Raw genomic sequence first — 20,736 nt, 5'->3', positions numbered from 1 at the left:
TTGTCCATTTGTTCCTGTGAGGTTCGGCCTCCGATTATACGGGCGAGTGGGAGTAATGGTGCAGAGCTCTCCCGCGATCTGATTGGCCGAATGGAAGCGCCACTCAAACCAAAGCTCCTTCCCCATCGCGGCAGCACCCAGCTGACCGCTCGGTCCCGTGACAAGGCGGGGGAGGTTTCGCAGCCGAATGGTCAGATCCGCTGTCACTCTCGCAGAGTCCCGCCCCGCCGCCCGAACCTCGCCTGCGGATTGGTCGCGACTCCCGTCCTCGACAGGCGGGCGCTGGGGGTTTTCCGTGCGGCGCTGCAGCGCGGCGTTTTCTCGGCGGGGTCCGGCGGCACAGCGGGCGGAATGGCTGTCCGCGGCTTGGCGGTGGCCGTACTGCTGGCTTCGGCCTGTCTCGCCGGTGAGCCGACGGGGCTGGGGCGTGAGGGAGCCGGGCCGCGGTTGTAGGGACGGGGCGGGGGCTGCAGTCCTGTGAGCCTCGGGCCTGGGGGCCGTGACGCTGACCGCTGCGGCTGTCACCGCTGTCAGGGGGCCTCGGTGGTGCCGGGCGAGGGAAGGTCGGTGTGAGATGCTGCAGGCTGAGCCAATGGTGAGGCCACACCTCCAGTGTTGGGTCTCTCGCTGCAGGAAAGGCATTGAGGCCCTGGAGCATGTCTGGGGAAGGGCAGTGAAGCTGTGAGGGGTCTGGAGCACAAGTCTGATGGGGAGCGGCTGGGGGAACTGGGGTTGTTCGGTCTGGAGAAGAGGAGGCTCTGGGGAGACCTCATTGCTCTCCACAGCCATCTGAAAGGAGGTTGTGGTGAGGTGGGGATTGGCCTCTTCTCCCAGGTAACAGCGATAGGATGAGGGGGAATGGCCTATCCCTCCAAGAGGGATTCAAGTTGGATGTTAGGAACAATTTCTTCTCAAGAGTGTTGAGGCAGTGGCACAGGCTGCCCGGGGAGGTGGAGGAGTCACCATTCCTGGAGGTGTTGAAGAACCGTGTGGATGTGACACTGAGGGACATGGGCAGTGGGCATGGTGTGATGGGCTGCTGTTGCACTTGGTGATCTTAGGGGTCTTTTCCAACCTTCTATGAAAAATGCATATAGCAATTTTGTGAATTCCTTCTTAAACAAATGAGTATGGAAGCGTTGCTGCCATGCAGAGCATGGGGATATGAACTGCTGTGCCATTAACATTGACAGCAGGCCATCCAGTACCAACATAAAACTAAGCCATATTTGGATCTACATTCTATGCATCTGTCAGTCCAGCCCATTTTCCTCCTGCTCTCCTTTAACCTATGCACAGTACTTTGGTTCTGTGGTGTTTGTTGTAATATGGCTCAGGTTTACTGTCAACACTGTATGCAGAGTCACAACCAGGCTTTAAAGTAACATCCTCAAGGTCAGATTGGTTGTCATTTTTCTTAACATTTGTTTAACCTCAATGTACTGGTTTTTTTTGTTTTTTTTTTTTCCTTTTGCATTTGCTTGTTGATAGACACATTTGCACCAAGTATGTTTTAAAATCAATTCAGGTAGGCAGCTGGGTGCTTGCATGCAGACAGCATTGTCATCATGTGTTAAATTGAACTATCCCATCTCTCATTTTTATGGAGTCCACTCTGACTCTATTACAAAATAAATATCATCCCACTGTACTGATTTCAGTACTGACTTTCAGTCCACTTTATTACTGAGGGTAATGTGGAATAGAGTGAAGGGGGATCCCAATATGAGAGGTCCTGTGGGTTGTGGCTGTGCACTGCCAGCCTTGGTCCAGTACTGCATGATGGAAAAGAAATGTCTTGTGGCCTTCTGTGTCTGAGAGGTCAACTGGAGCTGTTCTGCAGGAGCATGATTGCTGCTGGCAGTGCTCTGCTTCAGCCAGTGCAGGTGGACTTAGCTGGTCCTGTCTGCTCTGGGTTCAGTGGCTCAGGCTGTTGTTTGCACAGAAAGAGTTTTTATGCCAAGCAGTTCAGGAAGAAATCAGCTGTGCTGGTGTGTAGCAGGGTGTTTTGAGCCTTCCTGACTTTGCTGAGGGCTGGCTTCACTGGTTCTGCATTGTAACGCTTAAATCATGATGAGTGTACATGTATGTACTGTGCTGTTGCCTTAATCCAAATGTGGATTTATCCATTCGTAGTTTTAGCTATATAGAAACCTTATCCTGTGTTCCAGAGCACAAAAACAAACGTTACTCATTACTTAACTGTGCCCAGGTGGACAGTTGTGAGGAGGACAAGAATGAATGAAAAGTCCAGCGTGCTTTGTTTCTGTGGGGGGAGGGAAGACTGTAACAAATTGACAGTACTTTTTGCTTGGTTTTAGGTGTGTGTGGGGATGAGTTCAGTATCTTGCGCTCACCTCAGTCAGTTGTTTTTCGAGATGGAGGCTGGCCAATCCCTGGCGATCGGATCCCAGATGTAGCTTCGTTATTCATGGGCTTCTCTATTGAAGAGGTAAGTTTGGGGTCTTGGCTGCAAAACGACTCTAGAATTACAGAGCTGCTTGGTTAACATGCTTCCTGTCATGTGTTGGAATATATAAGATATTGTCCTGTTTATTGTGAGGTATGTATGACTTAACAGAGTGTGGTTTCCAAGCACAGAGTTGTACTGGTCATATGAGCAGAAAAAAGGGCTGTGCTTGCTGGCTGGTTTGAGTCATCAGCTACAGAAGGAAGCAAACCTGCAGAGGCTTTAGCAGTGTTCTTCAGTTGTTCTGAGACCCATCTGCATGTGTTCCTGCCCCCATGCACTTAGCAGGCAAACAGTTTCACTTAGGATGCTTAGGAAATAATCCAAAGACTTGAAAACCTAATTTGTTTGCCAAATTAGACTTTTGAGTATAGCTTCAACGATATTTGACTTGTGGCAGGTGAGTAGGTGCCCGTGGCTTTATTCCAAGTTGCCCAGTGAATTTTCCCCTGGGCTTCAGAAGGGGTGAGTGGATACTGAAGTAGCACGTGGAAGTTTTTAATGGCAGGGTGTCTCCAGCAGAGACACGCAACCAGATACTCAAAGCAGCAAGTTGGGATATTCTTGCAGTGCTAGTAAGGGCAGCTACTTCCTTTTCTTCCGTATTGCAGCTGGGCAAGAGGCCTGATAACTCTGTTTTGAATACAGGCTGTTTAACTGTGTTTAGGAACTTGTCTGAAAGTACTGTGCTGTCAGTTATGCTTTTAATCATACATTAGTGACACTTAAGCTTAGTAATCGCAGTACGTATACACGTAATATTTTATCAAGAAAAAGTAGCACAGATGGTCCTGCATGCATTGCATGTAAAGAAGCTCACCAGAGTAGTGGGTTTTGGCTCGTTTAGAGAGCTTGACTTTCAGCATACTCATCATCCTCATGTAGAACATCTTTATAAAGAGAAAGAGGTGATTTGGTACTCGCTCTGTTCTATTAGCAAAACTAGGAATTGATTAGCTTTTATGGGCCCACAGAACCATTTAGAAATAGTTCTTTTTTATTATTATTCTTTCAATCCTGGAAGACAAAGAAGGAAGCTCTTCAAATTGCTTTATGTAGTTAAACCCTGAAATTGAAAACTTCTGTCAGCATTGTCACTAAAGCAGAGGTTATGATGTAGGCAGCTTCCCACACTGGTATTGAGAGTACCAAGAGTCCATAATGCTCATTTTGCAGTTTACATCAAGGCTGTAGTCCAGGAAAAGAATCTGATGGTGCAGCAGGTTGGGATTTTAGAATACCTACTGCATCACACTAGACATTCTCAAATACAGTCATGAGATATTCTCTTCCTCTTATGGGAAGGTCGAACTGAACCTTGTTTTTGTCTCTATTGATGCTGTAAAAGGTTTCTCTTTTATTGAAGGTGATACAGTTCATAATATCAATGGTATTTCAAATCCAAACCCCAAATAATTTGGTTTCATGAAGCTTAGGCGTTTATATTTTTTACACAAATGGAGAACTTTGAACTCAGTGCCTGAAAACTTGTAAGTGGTGAATTGTCTAACTAATGTTCCTCCCTGTATTTCTTTCTCATATTGAAGTATCAAGATGTCAGTGTTTTAATGTGCCCAAATACATTTTGGTGCTATTTTATGAAGGTGTTTTTTCTTTTTCTTTTTTTTTTTTTTAAATCAAAGCTTCACTTTCTAAATAAAGCCTATTCTTCTGCTTTAGTTATGGGATGTATCTCTTAAAATATTTGTACAGTGCTCTCTCAGTGCATGTTTTCTTACAAACTTGCTGATAGCTTTTAAATTAACAGTTTCTTTGTGATTAACTTGAGAAGTGTTTTGTAAGGTGGAACTGTTCTTGTGGTATGTACTTGCCACGAATTTCCAACAGGCTGTCCTGTACAGAGATATCTACAAGACACTAATTAATTTTGCTGTAATGGTCAGGATGGGTTCCTTTGTATTTCTTCCTCTGAAATACAAGTGGTGGTGGTGGTTGTAGTTTGTTTTCACTATTCTCTAATAGGACCTTCCCTGGCCTGGGCTTGCAGCGGGCGATCTGTTTCACAGGCCCCGAGCTGCTGTGTTAGTGACTGTGAAAGGAGTGGACAAGCTGACATTGCCTGCAAAAGGAATCTCTTACCCTATTGAGAATGTGAGTATGCATATCTGGAGCAGTCATGCAACTCTTACATTCTGATTACAAGACTTCCTACCATAGTGCTTGATGTTCTCATCGTTTTAACTTTGCTTGAAGTTCATGTATCTCCCCTTTGAATGATGGGTCAGGCTGTAGTCATGAATAACCCAGTCTGACTCTGACCTAGGCTTTCCTTTTTGGGTTCAGTAAAACTGTTGAAGATTGTCAGAACCAGACCGTGTAGCATACCTAACATGCAGACCCCTTAAATATAAAGAAACCTTCAGTCATATTCACACTTGAAACTTCATGACAGTTCTGGTGTACTTAGTCCACATTTCCTGTATATCCCATTAATAAAAAAAGAAGGTTTCTAGTCTTTAATTGTTTCAGAAATTGCTGCTGTGGCTTCAGATGAGCTGCCCCAAAGTTGCTCTGGCAAACTACTAGATCTCCAGTATTGATGAATAATTTCAAATGATCATCACTGAGTCACTAGTTTCTGTCTTACCCAAAAATCTAACTAGACTTTGTGTTTCAGGCTGTTCCTTTCAGTCTGGACAGTGTTGCAAATGCTATTCATAATTTGTTCTCTGAAGAAACTCCTGTAGTCTTGCAGCTGGCCCCCAGTGAAGAAGTGAGTATTGCTTCGGTTCTGATAGCTGATGCTCTAGGTGGTAAAACAAACTTGTATGACCAGAGCAAAACCAGTTACTATATGAAAATGTCTTGCTTTGGAGGGTGATTTGCAAGCATGGTTGATAATTACTGTGTGGTTGGAGAGCTAAGGAGGGTTGTAAAGTAAAGAGCCAGCAGGGGGTTGTTAGAGTTAGGGTAGTTTGGTTAGGTTGTGGTTGGACTTGATTATCTTTAAGGTGTTTTCCAACCTGGGCGATTCTATGATTCTAACTTCTGTTCTTGTTGTACAATGGCTGTTCCTGCAGCGAGTGTACATGGTGGGCAAGGCAAACTCTGTATTTGAAGATCTTTCTGTCACGCTGCGCCAGCTGCGGAACCGCTTGTTCCAGGACAACTCCATTCTCAGCTCCCTTCCTCTCAATTCACTCAGCAGGAACAATGAGGTAAAAAAGCCATAAAGAGTACTTCTACAGTTAGTGTTTTTTCCTAAGATGCTTTTCTATTTTCCCTTTTTTTCCTGCGCTGAGGAGAACTCCCCCTTTTTTTCCTAACTGACTTCTAAGAACTAAGGTTTTAGTTCTTGTGTAAGCGTTATTAAAAGAATAATTTCCTTCTAGCGAGTTTTGATGCTGCAACAGATACTGTCTGTTCTAAAATATATAGAGTTAAAACATAACGAGGCTTCTCAAACTCTGGTGCCATCAAAGCAATTACCCATCTTTGTCTTTGTCCTCAGGTTGACTTACTTTTTCTCTCAGAACTGCAAGTTCTACGTGATATTGTAACCCTGGTAAGACTTATTTTTTTTATTTTTACTTTTAAACACTTCCATTACACCTGAGGTCTCAGACTTCACACACATTATTTAAAGGTAGTGAATCCATGGCCAGGATACTTGCAACCAGTGTTATGCACTCAAGCGTGTCATTACTGGGTTGCATCAGTTTAAATAATACATTCTCAAAGTATTTGTTACTGATGGAAGAAAATGAGAACTTCAGTCATTTGTAGCTTCTTTTGTGTTCTGTTTACTGAGAGCAGAGGGCATTCTAAATTACTCTTTCTCCGTACCCTGAAGAAATACTCTGTGAGAAACTTGCTGAGTTTTCCTTATTTTCTTGCTTGAGAAGCATAATGGTAGTTAAGAACATGCTCTTTGCCCTGTCACCTACTTCAAAATGTCACTAATGTTTGCTCGAAAAGGATGCATTGACTTATGTGGCGTGAACAGTGGTAGTGATAGAAATGTTACAACAGAAGGATGAGCTTTTAATTATGATCTTTTTAAGCAAGAAGCTTCTCATCTTTGTACTATGGAGCTCCTGTCTTGTTGCTGTTTTTTTTTTTTTTGTTTTTTTTGTTGTTGTTGTTCTAAAAAAACTGTTAAGTGAAGGATTGATTGAAAGAAATGGGGCTCTTGAGAAAATGAGGTAAAATAATTTGTTTTGGTCTTGCAGATCAGAAATGCCATAGTTGAAGTCAATGGGAAGATAGGAACAAATTGCATTGCTTGTTTTTGGAGGCTGTTCCCATCTGCAGTCAAATGTCAGTGCTGCATCTGGGATCAGTCCCAGCAAACTGATGTTGTGACAGTGTGTTTCTAAAGTAACCTATTTATGAATGAAATTTTTTGCCCTCCCTGGTGTGCCAAAGCTGTCCCGCCACAAGCACTTGGCCAAAGATCATTCTCCAGACCTGTATTCCCTGGAACTGTCTGGTTTGGAAGAAATTGGAAAACATTATGGAGAAGACTCTCAGCAATTCAAGGATGCTTCTCAGATTCTTGTAGATGCTTTGCAAAAGGTATACCTTCTATCTAATGAACAAAACTCACACCGATATCGTGGAAGTCATTTTTTGGTTAACTACAAGGGAGTTAGCTTACTGATGTGTGTTCTGTTGTGAGGCTGTCACTGCATTAGTAATGGCTTCACTCACGCTTGGGTTCTGCTTTTGCTTGTTGTTTTTTTTTTTAATGCAGTTGTTATAAACTTCTCACTCTGTAGAATCATGTCAACAATTTTCACTGTGCTAGCTGTTTTTAGATAAAGGAGTAGGAATCTATTAAAACTTGTATAAACATGAGCTCCGTAGGTCTGTTTTCCCTAAACAAACATCTTTCGCTTCAAAACACCAGTATGTCTCACTGAGACTGGCCTAGTGAAATGTGAAAATCTTTTTGTTTCCAGTGTGCAGTGTTTAGTTTCCCCTTGCCACAAAGTTGTATAAATCTAAACTCCAAGGCTCTAAGAAATTAACTCTTTAGCTTATGGTCTTACATAGTGATTAGCTAAAACTCTTTGTTAAGACCTGACGCCAGTATGTTTTGAGTGTCAAAAATGTGATGGAGAAGTGTAAAAGCATGAATTTACCAAGTTGAATAACTGTTTAATCTAGGAGATGTAAGCCAGTTGAAACTTTGTTGGTGGAACACTATAACAGCGGTGTATTGGGTTTGTTTGTTTTTTAACAATTTCCCCCAGTCTTGATAATCCTGAAGCTGACATGTTATGGTTTATCTTGCTAACGAAGCCCTCTTTAGTTCCAGTTGAAGTTTTAAATTAAATCTCTTTTGCTCTTCCAGTTTGCAGATGAGATGTATAACTTGTATGGTGGGAATGCAGTAGTAGAAATGGTGGCTGTAAAGGCATTTAATTCTCCCCTCTCAAGAAAAGCTCGCTCCATTCTCCAATCTTCACAGGTAGTATCTGCACTTGGTTCTCTGTCTTGCCTATTGAAAGCGTGAATGCATTCAAACTGCATCACTTCCTTACTTGAGTAAAGCTTTGTTTTTTAAGCACTAGAATACTGACTGAGGTAGGCAAGTCTTCATTGACTTTCATGAGGCTCCTGTCAGCTCATTCCTTTGGATTCCATTAATGTCAGTCACAGAATCACTTCAGCATTTTGTGTCTTGGCATTGGAATCACTGGACAAAAATGCATCTCTTTTATTTAGACTGTTTGGATTTTTGATATAATCAGCACCTGTTTTGTATACAGGCAGACTTTAAAGTAATGCACTTATTTTCTTTGTTACAGGGTGATACAGATAATCCATATAACCTTGCCTATCCATATAACTACAACTACTCTGTAATCTTCAACATTATTCTGTGGATGATGATAGGCCTTGCTTTAGCTGTGATAGTCATCTCCTACAACCTCTGGAACATGGATCCTGGCTATGACAGCATTATTTATAGGATGACGAATCAGAAGATAAGAATGGATTGAACTAAACTGTATTCCAGCACAGGGGAATGATGAGTAAGATCTCCTTTAAGTTGAGTGAAAACAAATATGTGGTTAATTGTGGAATTTTAAAAGGTGTATTTATTTCTAAGTATCTTGTTTTTCCTCCTCTTAAGCCTATTTTAATAGTTAGTAAGTAGCACTAGATTGGATTTAGAAATTCAAATCTACTTGTTTAAAAAAGTAAAAATCCCCCAAACTAACTGTTATTAAAGTAACATCATTCCATTTTTTTTTTATCATGTTTTGGAAATGCCCTGCACTGCCTGTGACTGTGTGCAAAACAGATAAACTGAAATGATGATAGCAGAGTTGTTTGGAACTTTTCCACAGGGAGATGATGAGTTCTAGCTAAATTGTTGTGTTGTATATTATGAACCAGTTGTAAATGTTTGATGTAAATATTTATGATGTAACTTTGGAGAGGATAGTTATTATTCTTTAGTAATATATTAAATGCAGAAATATTTCTATGAGATTAGGAAACTAGTGGCAGAAATGGCATTTGGATCACATGATGATGGCTTAAATGTGAACTGCAGCTAAAATGGCTCGGCTTACCTTGAGTTTTAATGATTTGGAGATAGTGTGGCTGGTCTATACAATAGAGAGTCTAGAAATATTGAAATAGCACCAGTCTGATCATAGTTTAACATTGCATACAGCTAAAAGTTCCTGTTAGGATGCTTTGTATTCCTTCCATTGTGTTGATATTATTTAAAAAAAAAAAAAAAGACTTCTTGATGATAAGACTGGACCAACACCTGATTTAAATATACCTGGATTGTAGTCCTGCTTCAATCATTCAATAAAACAAAGAACAGTTCCTGAATATGTTCACTGTTTGTTGATTCGTAGGTATGGCTGCTTCTCTTCAGTACTGCTGCCTAGCTGAGTGGAGCAGGTGCAGTCAGCTGTCTTTGTCTGACAGGGGGCCCATTTGAGATAGAGTAAGCTTTGAATTTTCCCATTACTGATTGATGGTTCTTATGTCCTGTTGTATTATTTCCTGTGTTCCTTAAGGAGATGCTCAAGCTCCATTTCTGAGATCTCTGCATGAACTTCCTGATCAGGTACATCTTTGCCACAACGTGCAGTTGTGCTGGGATGACCTCGTGTACCAAAAGAAATGAGGAGCTCATCTGTCCCCCAAGAATAAGTGTATCTTGGGGGTAAAAGATATTATATTGTGATTCTGGTAGGCCAAGTACTGTTGTGTCGCACATTTTGTAAGATAAAACAGGCTCTACAGCTACTGTCTGAGACCAGGACTAACAATAGTTTTGCAAACTGAGGTTAGCAGCTCTGATAGTGCCTTATCTTAAGCAAGGTGGATTGTTGGTTGCCTGAAAATCAGCTGTGGTAAAGCCTTTTTGGTGAGAATTTACTTCAGCTTGAGTTTCGTGCTGTTCTCCATCCTGTTAATGTGTTCCTAGCTCACTTGATTCAGAGTTCCTCCTCAGATTAGTTGTGCGCTTCAGATACTGACAAAGAGTTTTACAGAAGCCTATTGTTTAAGGTGACTGCATAATTAATTTTGTTTTAACATCTGCATTCCAGATATACCTGCATAGCTACAATGCATTCAGTTGGAAGTTTGCAATACTGAATTTGTTTAAATGAAGGACTTGCCATTGCATTGGTAATCCCTCAGAGCTCTTTTCCACCTTCCTGCTGTTGCTGCAGGCTCTAACTTTGCTTTTTACTGCTGCTTTCCACCATTTATTTGAAGGACACTTTCAAATTCCCACTTCCTGTGTTAGCAGTGCATTTGTTCAGTGCATTTGTGTGGCTGTGGGCCCTCGGTGGGTCCTGAAGGTGTTTTTGAACACTCCAATGTGCTTCTTAAATAACACTTGCTTTGTACAGGATAGACTACTTGTAGAACCACTGTAAAGCCATTGTGCTTTAGTTGGAGCAAGATGTTATGTTATACAGTAGAACTGATCCTTCACTAATCTAATATGTGATTACAATACAGGTTCCTGAGCCAGGAATGGCCTTCTTGCATTTAAAACTCAGTTAATTGAATAAAAGTGCTGTCTCCACCATTTGACCTACTATTGATCATTCCCTTTAGGTTTAATCTTCCTAAGATCATAAATTGCCGTATCACAAATCTTTTCACAGAAATTGCAGGTTTTGCAGACCCTCTTTCAGGAAAAGCAGTGAAACTGGCATGTGAAGCTCTGAGGACAACAGTGAGAGCAGAAGCCCACGGTTTTGTTTCCTAAGGAGAAATTAGCACAGTTTCTTCCAAGCACTCTCACAAAGCCGAGAGAGGGTGTGGAATCAAAGGATTCAGGATATACCTGCTGCTGGTGGAGAGCTGGCTGCCAAAGAGCCATCCCCAGGCAGCTGATCTAAAGGGAGCCTGGGTCAGATGTCTAGGTTCAGGCTTATTTTATACCTTGTCCAGTTGTAGGATGGGAGAGAATTAAAGTTTGGATATCTGTCCTCATAGTGTGCCAGCATTCATGAAAAAGGAGGGAAGTCTGAGGTGGTTGAAGCCTGAGTATTGCTTTTGATAGTTAGAAAAGAGAAAGCAAACCATAAAATAAAGGGTTCTTTAAGGAATTAGCATGCTGCTCTTTCTAGATGATCCTCCAAAGCCCAAACTCGGCAGAAAGGAGTTAATTTAGGCTCTGTACGCCTCAACACTCTGGGCTTCTTTGTGGCAACATGGCAGCCTTAAGAGTTCTTTCAGCTCTTGTACTGCTGTTGTGACACACAGGCAGAGGAAGCCCAAACCGGATCTGAAATATGCAAATGTTACATTAATTTAAAAAAGTACAAGTTAAGAAACCACATTGAAATGCAAATGTTGAGCAACTCTTCTGCTGCCTGCTGGGCTTTATAGGACGGTCTGAGTGGAGGCAACAAGGACACTGCTGGTGTGTAGGGAGATGAGCTTCTGTGTGAGAAAACATCTCAAACCAAAATAACCACACACAATAACAATGATCATTTGTATCCTATTGCTTATGCTGTTTTATGGCTGTGGTGAAGTGGATGGTTGGAGCTGAAACTCGTGGTTGATCTCTTGGGGAAAAAAAAATGGAAACAAGATTTCTTGATTGAGCAAGAGGTGGTGATTGGCACTTCTGATTTTTGTGGAGGGAGAGGTGGGGGAGCAGCATGCGCATGGTGGGCAGAGAAGGAGGCAGATAAGGGTGACTGAAGTGGAAGTGGAGGCTTTCACATCTCACAGAAGAAAAGACAGGAATAAATCAGGAACTCAGCATTTGTTGCCTGTCCTGTTCTGCCAGTAATGTGGGATGGTTCCATGGAGGAACTACACTTACTTGCAAGGCACTCAAAGCACAGCACTTCAGCAATTCTCAGCTGAAGGAGAGAGGAGCAATGAATGACAGCCAGCCAGTGCCTGCAGAAGCCATATCCCTGCAAGAACAGCTACTGCTGCCAAAAGCCCACCCAAGAGACCACACTCCTCTTAAATAAGACCAAGTGATGGTGTTGCACATCCCAGTAACCTTTGGCAGATCCAATTCCTCTGTGTCACAGTCTGTACCAATTGGCTTTCAGCAGTTCGGGTAGAAGAAAGCACTGAAGCAAGCCAAGACCAGGGACAGACAGGCAGTGCTCTGCAAGCAAAGCAATTCAGGTAAGTGTCTGTAATAAAATTATTAGGAATTCTACTTTCAAACAAGTCCATGAGGAATATCCAGCAGCAGCTATACTCAGAGTTTCTGGGGATAGCTTTTAGAATAGAAGTCCCATAGGGTCCCATAGAATAGAAGTTTAAATAGGGGCCGCACCACCAGTGTGCTCTCAGACTTTAAAACTATACTTACCTTGTTGAAGAAAAGTTTCACAGTAAAGGCCTGTGGCACTCAAATTTCATAATGCTATCGATGTCATCCAATGTTGTCAAAAATACACAGCTACCTCCTTGGCATGAATGTACATCATAAAATTCCTTAGAATGTTTCATAGGGGAAACAAAATTAATGGTTGTACCAAATGTTTTTATAAAGGTAGTCAAACCCTGCTTTCATTATGCTCCAGTGCATGAATTTATGATGACAAATGTGCATGCCTTTAATTTGGTGAGCATATGCTTTACATTAGGCCGTGGGGATAGAAGCAGTATGACCAAGCTGAATTCACAGTAATTTAACTGGTACCATACAGCCACTGCTGTGAGCTCACTGGCTGCTGGAGGACTTCAATGCTGCCTATCTGCTTGCCTGATCACCCCCTCTATTTAACATGGCTTCATAAAATGCTGTGGTCAGAGTGCCCAAGGAATTGATACAGTCTGTAGCAATACCCATATAATCAATTACAGCGTTTGAGCACAGCAGCACTAAAAGGGAGCTCTAACTACATCCTACAGCAGGTCATCAATCAAACTTTTGACTAATGTGCAGTAGCAGCTTGGAAATAAAAATCCATTTAAGTGATCAGACAGCTCTCAACTCTTAAGAATCAGTTTCTGTCACCAAGTGCCTCAGAAGCAGGAGAAAAAAAAAAAAGGAAACAATATATAAAAAATGGAGGCCATTGTCTAAAGGAAGCACTTCTCTAAGTCTGCAGCTAATCCTGAAAAAAGTCACTGGATGTTTTTTAACTGATGTAATGCTTCGATATAAGCTATGTGAGGCAGTGTGCAGCTCAGCCCCATAGAGAGCTTCTGGAAGGTGAGTGTGTCCTTGGGAACAGGGAGGCTCTGCTTGATGGTTGTGGGGAGTGATGTGGTCTCCCCTGAGCCTCCTTTTCTCCAGATTGAACAATCCCAGTTCCCTCAGCTGCTCCCCATAAGACCTGTGCTACAGACCCCTCACCTTGTGCTGCAGGGGGAATGCCAGCCTCAGCTGCCACCATTCCCAGCAGTGTAGGAGCCATTAGTCACTGTAGCCTACATCTGCCATTGGGCAGAAAAGAAAAAAAATCTAAAAAGCTCAAGTCTTTTAATCATACCTCCTGCCAACTTCCTTTATGGTTTTTCCTGTAATGTACAGCCTAACCAGCTAGGAAAAAAAAAAATAAATCCCCACCTTTGAGCAGGAAAGAAAATAATCTCCTCTGATAAATTTTTTCTTGTTGTTTCTCTTTTTCAAAGCCTTCCAACCTCTGCCTTTCTCTCCTTTAAGAAGTTCTTTATAATCTGCATCTCTTATAAGAGCCAGAGCAATAGAAATAAATAGACAAAAACATTCTGATAGAATGGAGGATTCCCACATCAAGCCCCTCACTTTCTTGGCACCTGATGTCTAATCTGTAATTTGTCATTCTCCAGTCAGAAATAAACTCTTCAGCTCTGGGCATCTCCTGTGAACTGCAAAATATAGTGCTTAAAATTACATTAAATGCTATGAAATCACACAGAATCGCATGGCCTGGGTTGGAAGGGACCTCAAGGATCATGAAGCTCCAATCCCCTGCTACAGGCAGGGTCACCAACTTCCACATTTAATACTGGATGAAAGGCCAGGTTGTGGCAGTGATAGGGCGGCAGAAGACTGCAAAGAGCAGGCATGATTCCTGAGCACATACAACAGAAGAAATAGGTGGAAAATCCCTCCAAAACTAAGCCTTGGTTTGGAAATGCAGTGCTGTTGTCATGTGCATTCAACTGAGTCCATCCATACCTACTGAGTGTACAGCAGAGCCAGGGAACAAGCAACTGCAATATGTTTCTTTCTACAATGATGTGAAAGTGAGGTGGGGGTCAGTCTCTCTTCTCCCAGGGAACACTAATAGGATAAGATGTAATGGCCTCAAGTTGTGCCAGGGGAGGTTCAGGTTGGATATTAGGAACTATTTCTTCTCTGAAAGAGCAGTGAGGCAGTGGCGCAGGCTGCCCAGGGAGGTGGTGGAGTCACTGTCCCTGGAGATGTTGAAGAAATGTGTGGATGTGGCATTGAGGGATGTGGGCATGGTGTGATGGGCTGCTGCTTGGACTTGGTGATCTCAGAGGTCTTTTCCAACCTCAATGATTTTATGATTACTTAGTTAAAGGAAATGTTTACTTTCATTTTCTTTCTGATATACTTAATGTCCTAAGTAAATATGAGGTTAAGAGTACTCATATAAATTGAAGACCTACTCCAATTTTTAGGAAAATGTGTACTACAGAGAAAGCCAGGCAAAAAGATATTTTTCTCCAGAGAAATGAACACTTGATGTAAAGGAACATTTTCACTATCATTAGAAGAATTGCTGTTAAAAACAAATTCCAGCAAAGCTTGCTGAAGGTAAAATTAGATTTGTTCTATAAAATCAGCTGTGACAACAGCAGAGCGGAGGAGGAGGAAATGCCACTTTTGCTAAAAGCTTTTGTAACTCCTGAGCTATGGAGGAAAACAACACAGAGCCATGCACGGAGGAGGGCTGGAAGAGGCTGCAATCCAGACAATAGCAAAGAGTGTCAGAAACAGCCTTTCACTTGGAGCAGGAAAATGGGATTCTGACAGCTTCGTTTTGTAAGTGCATGTCCAAAATGAAAGGTCAGAAATTACAAAAGTGAGCGCTGCTTTGCTATCAAACCGTGGCTATTTGCTTTCCATTCCTAAGGCTTCGATATCATATTCTGTGCAAAACTTCAAGGTGCCTCCAGTCAATGCATAGGGGAGTTCCTTGAGGCAAAAAATCATGACCTAATTTTGTTGTGCAAAATATGATGGAAACAGCCAAACTTGGATCCCAGAGACCTGAAATAAGAACAGTGTGTGCCTGTGTGTATTTTAGGCATCCTTCTAGGGATGGGAATTAAAGAGTGAAAGAAAACACCTTTTCCCTTCAATGTGGGTTCAGAGCTGCATTTTGTATTAAAGATTAAAAGAGAAAGGAAGTCTCTGCCAGAGCAGAAGTGATGCTGGAGTTCAGGCAGGCTCCGTGCGTTGCTCTTGTGTCAGGCAAATCCTGAACAGTTCTGCAACCATTATGGGATGGGAAAGGGGTCTGTGTGTACTTGACTTTACTTCGGTGCCTATGCAACTCAAAGGAGGATTAAAAACTGGAAAAATCAAAGAAAATCAGAATAACCTATTTGTGTCTTTCCTTCTGGATGAAAATGTGAGAAGCACTGAAATGAAGCAGTGATGCAGGTTACTCAGCCCCCCCTTCTGGTTGGTTGGTTGTGCTGGTTAGCAGAATGCATAATTCAGATTTGCAAAACCACGGCAGTGATCATCTTATAAAAAAGACTTCAACAACAACAGCAGCAATCCAAAGCCCACTGCTCCCCATCTCAGCCATCTCCCTGGGAATTGGGCATTAGAATTTGCATGGAAGAATAATTATGTAATAACTCAATTGTAAATAAATATCTTAACATGTCCTCTTAGCACTAAATCAAATTATGCAGACAACAGGCATTCAAATCATTACATTTCCTTCAAAATCTGAAAATGACAGGTTGGCTTTATTACTGCTTTAAACCATTTACCTGTATGAGTTTTGATAACTCACGCTCTTCAGGGGTATGGTGTGATGCGTGGGGAATCTTAACTGTGGGGGCAAAAAAGCTCCAAGAAACCGTGAAGCAGGGGAGCTAAAATAAAAAATAAATCTGGGCAAAATCAATTCTTTTCATGCTGACTGAGCAGCAGTGCAGCTGGCACCAGCAGGCAGGGTCTGATGTGCTGCATAACTGCATCACCGAGCTGCTCACGAGAAGCCACAACAGGTTGGATATTAGGAACAATTTCTTCTCAGACGAGCAGTGAGGCAGTGGCACAGGCTGCCCAGGGAGGTGGGGCAGTCACATCCCTGGAGGTGTTCAAGAGCCGTGTGGATGTGGCACCTTCTTCAAACTAGTCTCTCTAAGATGATAACCTGATCTCACTGGGAGAGCTGAAGTACTTTTTCAGACAGCCTCTCCCGCCTCCAGGCCCCTCCTCCAGCTCACTCCACTCCTCTCTATCCATGAGTCACATCTTTAAAGAGCTGTTGCCAGGTGGATCTTTGGTAGGGTCTGGCAAGAGAAGGCATGAAGAGGCTCCTAAAACCCACAGTCTCAGAACCAGCCTGTTGTCCTAGCGTTGCCTGGAGGGACCTGAGCTCCAAAGCAAGGCAGAACAAGGCAGAAGAGGTGCAGGTCACTGACAAGCCAGTACTCCTCAATAAATGTAACACAGAGCCTGAGCATTTTATCTTTCTCATAGCTATACAAGCAGTCAACATCTAGACATCTGCCACTCACACAGCAAGTGCTGGGCCTTCATTGCAGGCTCTGCACCCAGGAAGGAGCAGCTGTGCTACCTGAAAGAGGCACTACGCAGCCCCTGCGGCCTCTCGCCCCAAGGAGAACAGCAATGCCACCACAGGGCCCACCAAATCGGTCCAGCAGCCCTTGGTGACCTGCCTGGGGTCAGTTGCTGCTGCTGCATCTGAAATCTGCTCCAATCTGCCCACCAGCCGCAGGAATCATCCTATCAAAGTACACATTCCTCTTGGGTCACCTTGAGCCTCCAATGTGTGTGTTAATGTCACTACCAGGCCACCAATGCTACTAACATTTCAAGGTCATATCAGCTAAAGTAAATGAAACAAACCTAACAATCCTCTTTCAGGATGCCCAGAAGCCCACATCTTATGTTTGCTCACCAACTCCATGTTTGGATAAAAGGTTGCTTCCTTCAGACTTAAATCTTTCCCTGTTTGACCAGCTGATTTCTCCATACTGTGACCAACCTATGGCCAGCAAGGAGGTGGTGGTGGCAGTGCAGCTTTTGTTTTAGCACCCATCTGCAGCAGGAGATAAATACACAAGTAGAGGGAAAAAAGAAACAGCTTCACAAATCTACTTTCAGGCCACAGGAACGTGTTTTCAAATCTTAAATGAGTTCACACTGATTATCACCAACTCTGTATAGACAGTTGGAGCTTGGAAAGAAATGATCTCCAAAGCTCGCCCTGCCAGTGTAAAAGATTTAACAAAAGGCAACACCAGTCCATAAATGTCAAAAGGAGCTTGATGTTTCTGAGCACAAAGTGCACCCCTGAGCTCAGCATGGAGCTGTATCCACACTGCTACACCAAAGGGGCAGGACCCTGCCTCTCCAGAGCATCCCCAACTGACCCACATACAGCTAACCCCTTCAGGGCACACTCAGTTTACAAGAGATGGCTGGAACAGTGCCATGCAGAGCCAGGACTGAGCTGTGCTAATAGAAAAAAAAAAAAACAAAACATCTCTGCAGTATTTCAGGTTATGTTCCAGCTCTTGCATGGTAATGTTACTAAAACTTTTTTAACATAGCTAAATCCTTTGGAAATGGTCAGCTTGCAATTAAATAATTAATGCCTACATACATATTACTTTAGGCTTTTTTTTTTTTTTTTTTTAAAGCTTGCTGATACTGTGCATATGCAAACACTTCCTTTTCTTGCAGATTTTGGGGGGAGAAGTGCAGGGGATAGATGTAATTAAACAAAATCCCACCAGTACTACTAGCTGATGCTTTAAAAGAGCAGCTAGGAGAAGTATTAGCTCTTATTAACATTAATCCTCATTAATTCTGTAGTAATTCCAACCTTGCTCAGTCCCGTGGAATTGCTTCTGTGGAGGTTTGCAATAACACTGATTCTCAGCTCTGTGTGAAGATCAGGACATATTCCTATGATTAGTGCTGTGTGAACACAGGACACATTGCCTGAGAGCAGTTGACGAACAACACAGGAGCCCCCACTGAGCTGCACCTGAGCAGGAGCAACTACAGTTTTCCAGTTGCTTTGCCAGCTTGCCAGATTATTACCTGGTCATATTTAACAACGAGGAAGCAACCTCAGGCAGGCCCATCAACACACAATTTTTTTGTCAGGTGTCCAGTTCTTTCTGATAGAAGTCCCTCTGCTCTCCCAGAGAAAGCCTCTGGTGAAGCTGCTACTCCCCCACACAACAGGATATTCACGCTCTGCTATCCACAACCTTCAAACTGTCCTTTTAAAAGCAGCCACACTGCTCTGCACAGCCCCCAGCACAACCCTTCTAGCTCAGCATCTCTTATCTCTCACAGCAGCAGCCGGACATTTCCTTTAAAATCTATTACATAGGGGTCACTTACCGAAGACTCTAATTATTGTTCTGGAAGAACGTGCAGGGCTGGGAGTGCACACACTCACACACTGCAGCACTGTTTCCTCAGTTTGTGGTGCTGCTGGAGATGTGTTTGGAGACTTAAAAAACATTTCCCCTCCCATTGGCATACTGCTTATGATTCACCCAGCTTTAGGAATTATCAGCTGCTGTAGGAATTTCTACAGGAAAGACCCACAAACTTTAAGGCCGTGTGATATAACTTAAACATACATTTCTCAATTACAGCCAGCATGCAATTTAAACTTTATTTCAAACAAAACTCTCACCTTACTTCAGCTCTGAGTGTTTGCAGGGCTCAGGAAAGCCATTGTTTTCCTTTTTTTTTTTGGAAACCTTTAACACAACTTGAAATGGAACAACTTGTTCCATTTATGATATGGAAAACCACAAAGCTACTGCTGTCATCTGGGTTTATTTTTTGGATAGCCAGATTGCTTTGTGTTCCCATTTGGCTCTGGCTGACATTGCCACTCCAAACCTGGCTGATACAGAACTGTTATTTTTCTCCACATTCTTTGTTTTTTCTCACTCCATGGGCAGATTTATGGGAAACAACCTACAGGTAATGCAGGATGTGGAGTCACTGCACATTTTTTTTTAGTGAAATAAATGCACAAACAAATCTCCCTTGGCAATGAAAATCTCAGGTTGGGAAGATCAACTCATAACCACAAGTCGTTGGTTCACGTTCTTTTCTCTTTTATCCTAACTTCAGCCCACAGTTCATTTTCAACAAGTGCCTGAAGTTCAGCGGAGCCTTTTTTCCCCAGGAACTCCTGTGCCAGTGTGGGCAAAGAAGAGCAGACATTTCGCAGTGTCAGAAAGCTGCTTTTTGGCATAGGAATGCTCAGACCTCCAATCCAGACTAGTAGGCAGCAGAATATCCACTCCTTTTTCTGACATCATTCTACTGCCTCTCAATTTTATATCATTAGGTTAGTTGAGACAGACAGAAATACAAAAACTCTCCAATTGAATAACTGCAGCAGTTTACGATTGCAGAAAAGCTGTCCAACTAGAGGATAGATACAAGTTAGAATACTGACTGAGTACCAACACTCAAAACGCATTTCAAGGCTGAAATTTGAAGCCAACACTAATGAAAAGATGATCTACAATGATATAATTTATAATATCTATAATATAAAGATCTTTGACACAGACACATTCAAGACTAGAGAACAAAACCTTGTGATGGATGTGGGAGCAACAGGAGCCTCAAAGCCAACAAGGTAAGCTAGAAGATACCCACAAAAAGATTAGAATCATAAGAATTGCTCAGGTTGAAAAAGACTTTAAAGATCATCAAGTCCAACCACAACCTAACCATACTACCCTAACAACCCTCCACTAAATCACTGTTAAAATTAGTTTAATGCACCCATCAACTAAGCGGGAAGCAGACAGCTGTGCAAGTGCAGCAAGGCAGGGCTGCAGAATGCTACACTTTCAAGACAGGAAACCAAGCTGAACTCAGTAAAAACTGGAGAATATGAATCCATGTGGACAAATGATTAAATGACAGGCTAATTCTTAAAGACAGAATTTTTCTTTCATTATAAGAGCTCTCTATCATCGCTGATAAACTTATCCAAATCCAATTCAAATGTTAAATGTGAGCTAGCTTCTGTGTTTTTTTGTTTTTGCTTTGTTTTTTGGTCATCTTCAGCTTTTTTTGGATCATCCTCTCCAATTTCAGGGCATATGCTTCAATCTTCTGTCTTTCTTACCTGCTTTTACAATAACATCACAGAATCACAGAATGGTCAGGGTTGGAAGGGACCTAAGGATCATGAATCTCCAACTCCCCTGCCACATGCAGGGCCACCAATCTCAATATCTAATTCTAGACCAAGCTGCCCAGGGCCCCATCCAATCTGGCCTTGAGCACCTCCAAAGACCATCTACAACATCTCTGGGCAGCCTGTGCCAGCACATCGCCACTCTTATTGTAAAGAGCTTAAGATGAATCACTTCTACTTTTTTTGAGGTGTCTGAAAATTCCATGACAGGTGAAAAAGGTGCCTTCCTTAAGCTTACAATCAATCAAAACCATACAACTAAGATTATTATTATTATTATTTTTTTTTAAAGTTAGCAGCACTCAGAGGAAAGAGGATAATAGATAGCCAAGTAAATGTGAATATAAGAGACCTGTCCAGTGACTACAGCAGCGAGGAATAATGTTTAAGATTATACAACATCCA

The 20,736-nt window shown here is 42.4% G+C and overlaps 1 protein-coding gene across 1 annotated transcript; it reads left to right on the top strand.

Moving 5' to 3' along the window:
* The first annotated feature begins 235 nt into the window (after positions 1-235).
* Positions 236-9,292, top strand: ATP6AP2 (ATPase H+ transporting accessory protein 2). Its single transcript, XM_031594581.2, has 9 exons — positions 236-406; positions 2,322-2,452; positions 4,454-4,582; positions 5,109-5,204; positions 5,512-5,649; positions 5,943-5,996; positions 6,860-7,009; positions 7,791-7,907; positions 8,248-9,292. Exons 1-9 carry the CDS (start codon positions 352-354, stop codon positions 8,440-8,442), a joined length of 1,065 nt encoding a protein of 354 aa, XP_031450441.2. The 5' UTR covers positions 236-351; the 3' UTR covers positions 8,443-9,292.
* Positions 9,293-20,736: the final 11,444 nt, after the last annotated feature.

The sequence above is a fragment of the Phasianus colchicus genome, chromosome 1 (assembly GCF_987193195.1).
Source record: "Phasianus colchicus chromosome 1, bPhaCol1.hap1.1, whole genome shotgun sequence".
NCBI classification, from domain to species: Eukaryota; Metazoa; Chordata; class Aves; order Galliformes; family Phasianidae; genus Phasianus; species Phasianus colchicus.
Note: the sequence above shows the minus strand (reverse complement) of the source record. Positions and strands in the feature narration are given on the sequence as shown.

Bases quoted from the DNA above. Each gene is read 5' to 3' on its own strand.
- ATP6AP2 (XM_031594581.2), top strand. From the start codon at position 352: ATGGCTGTCCGCGGCTTGGCGGTGGCCGTACTGCTGGCTTCGGCCTGT. The intron at 5,997-6,859 runs GTAAGACTTATT...GGTGTGCCAAAG, and splicing joins TACGTGATATTGTAACCCTG to CTGTCCCGCCACAAGCACTT. The intron at 7,010-7,790 runs GTATACCTTCTA...TTGCTCTTCCAG, and splicing joins TTGTAGATGCTTTGCAAAAG to TTTGCAGATGAGATGTATAA.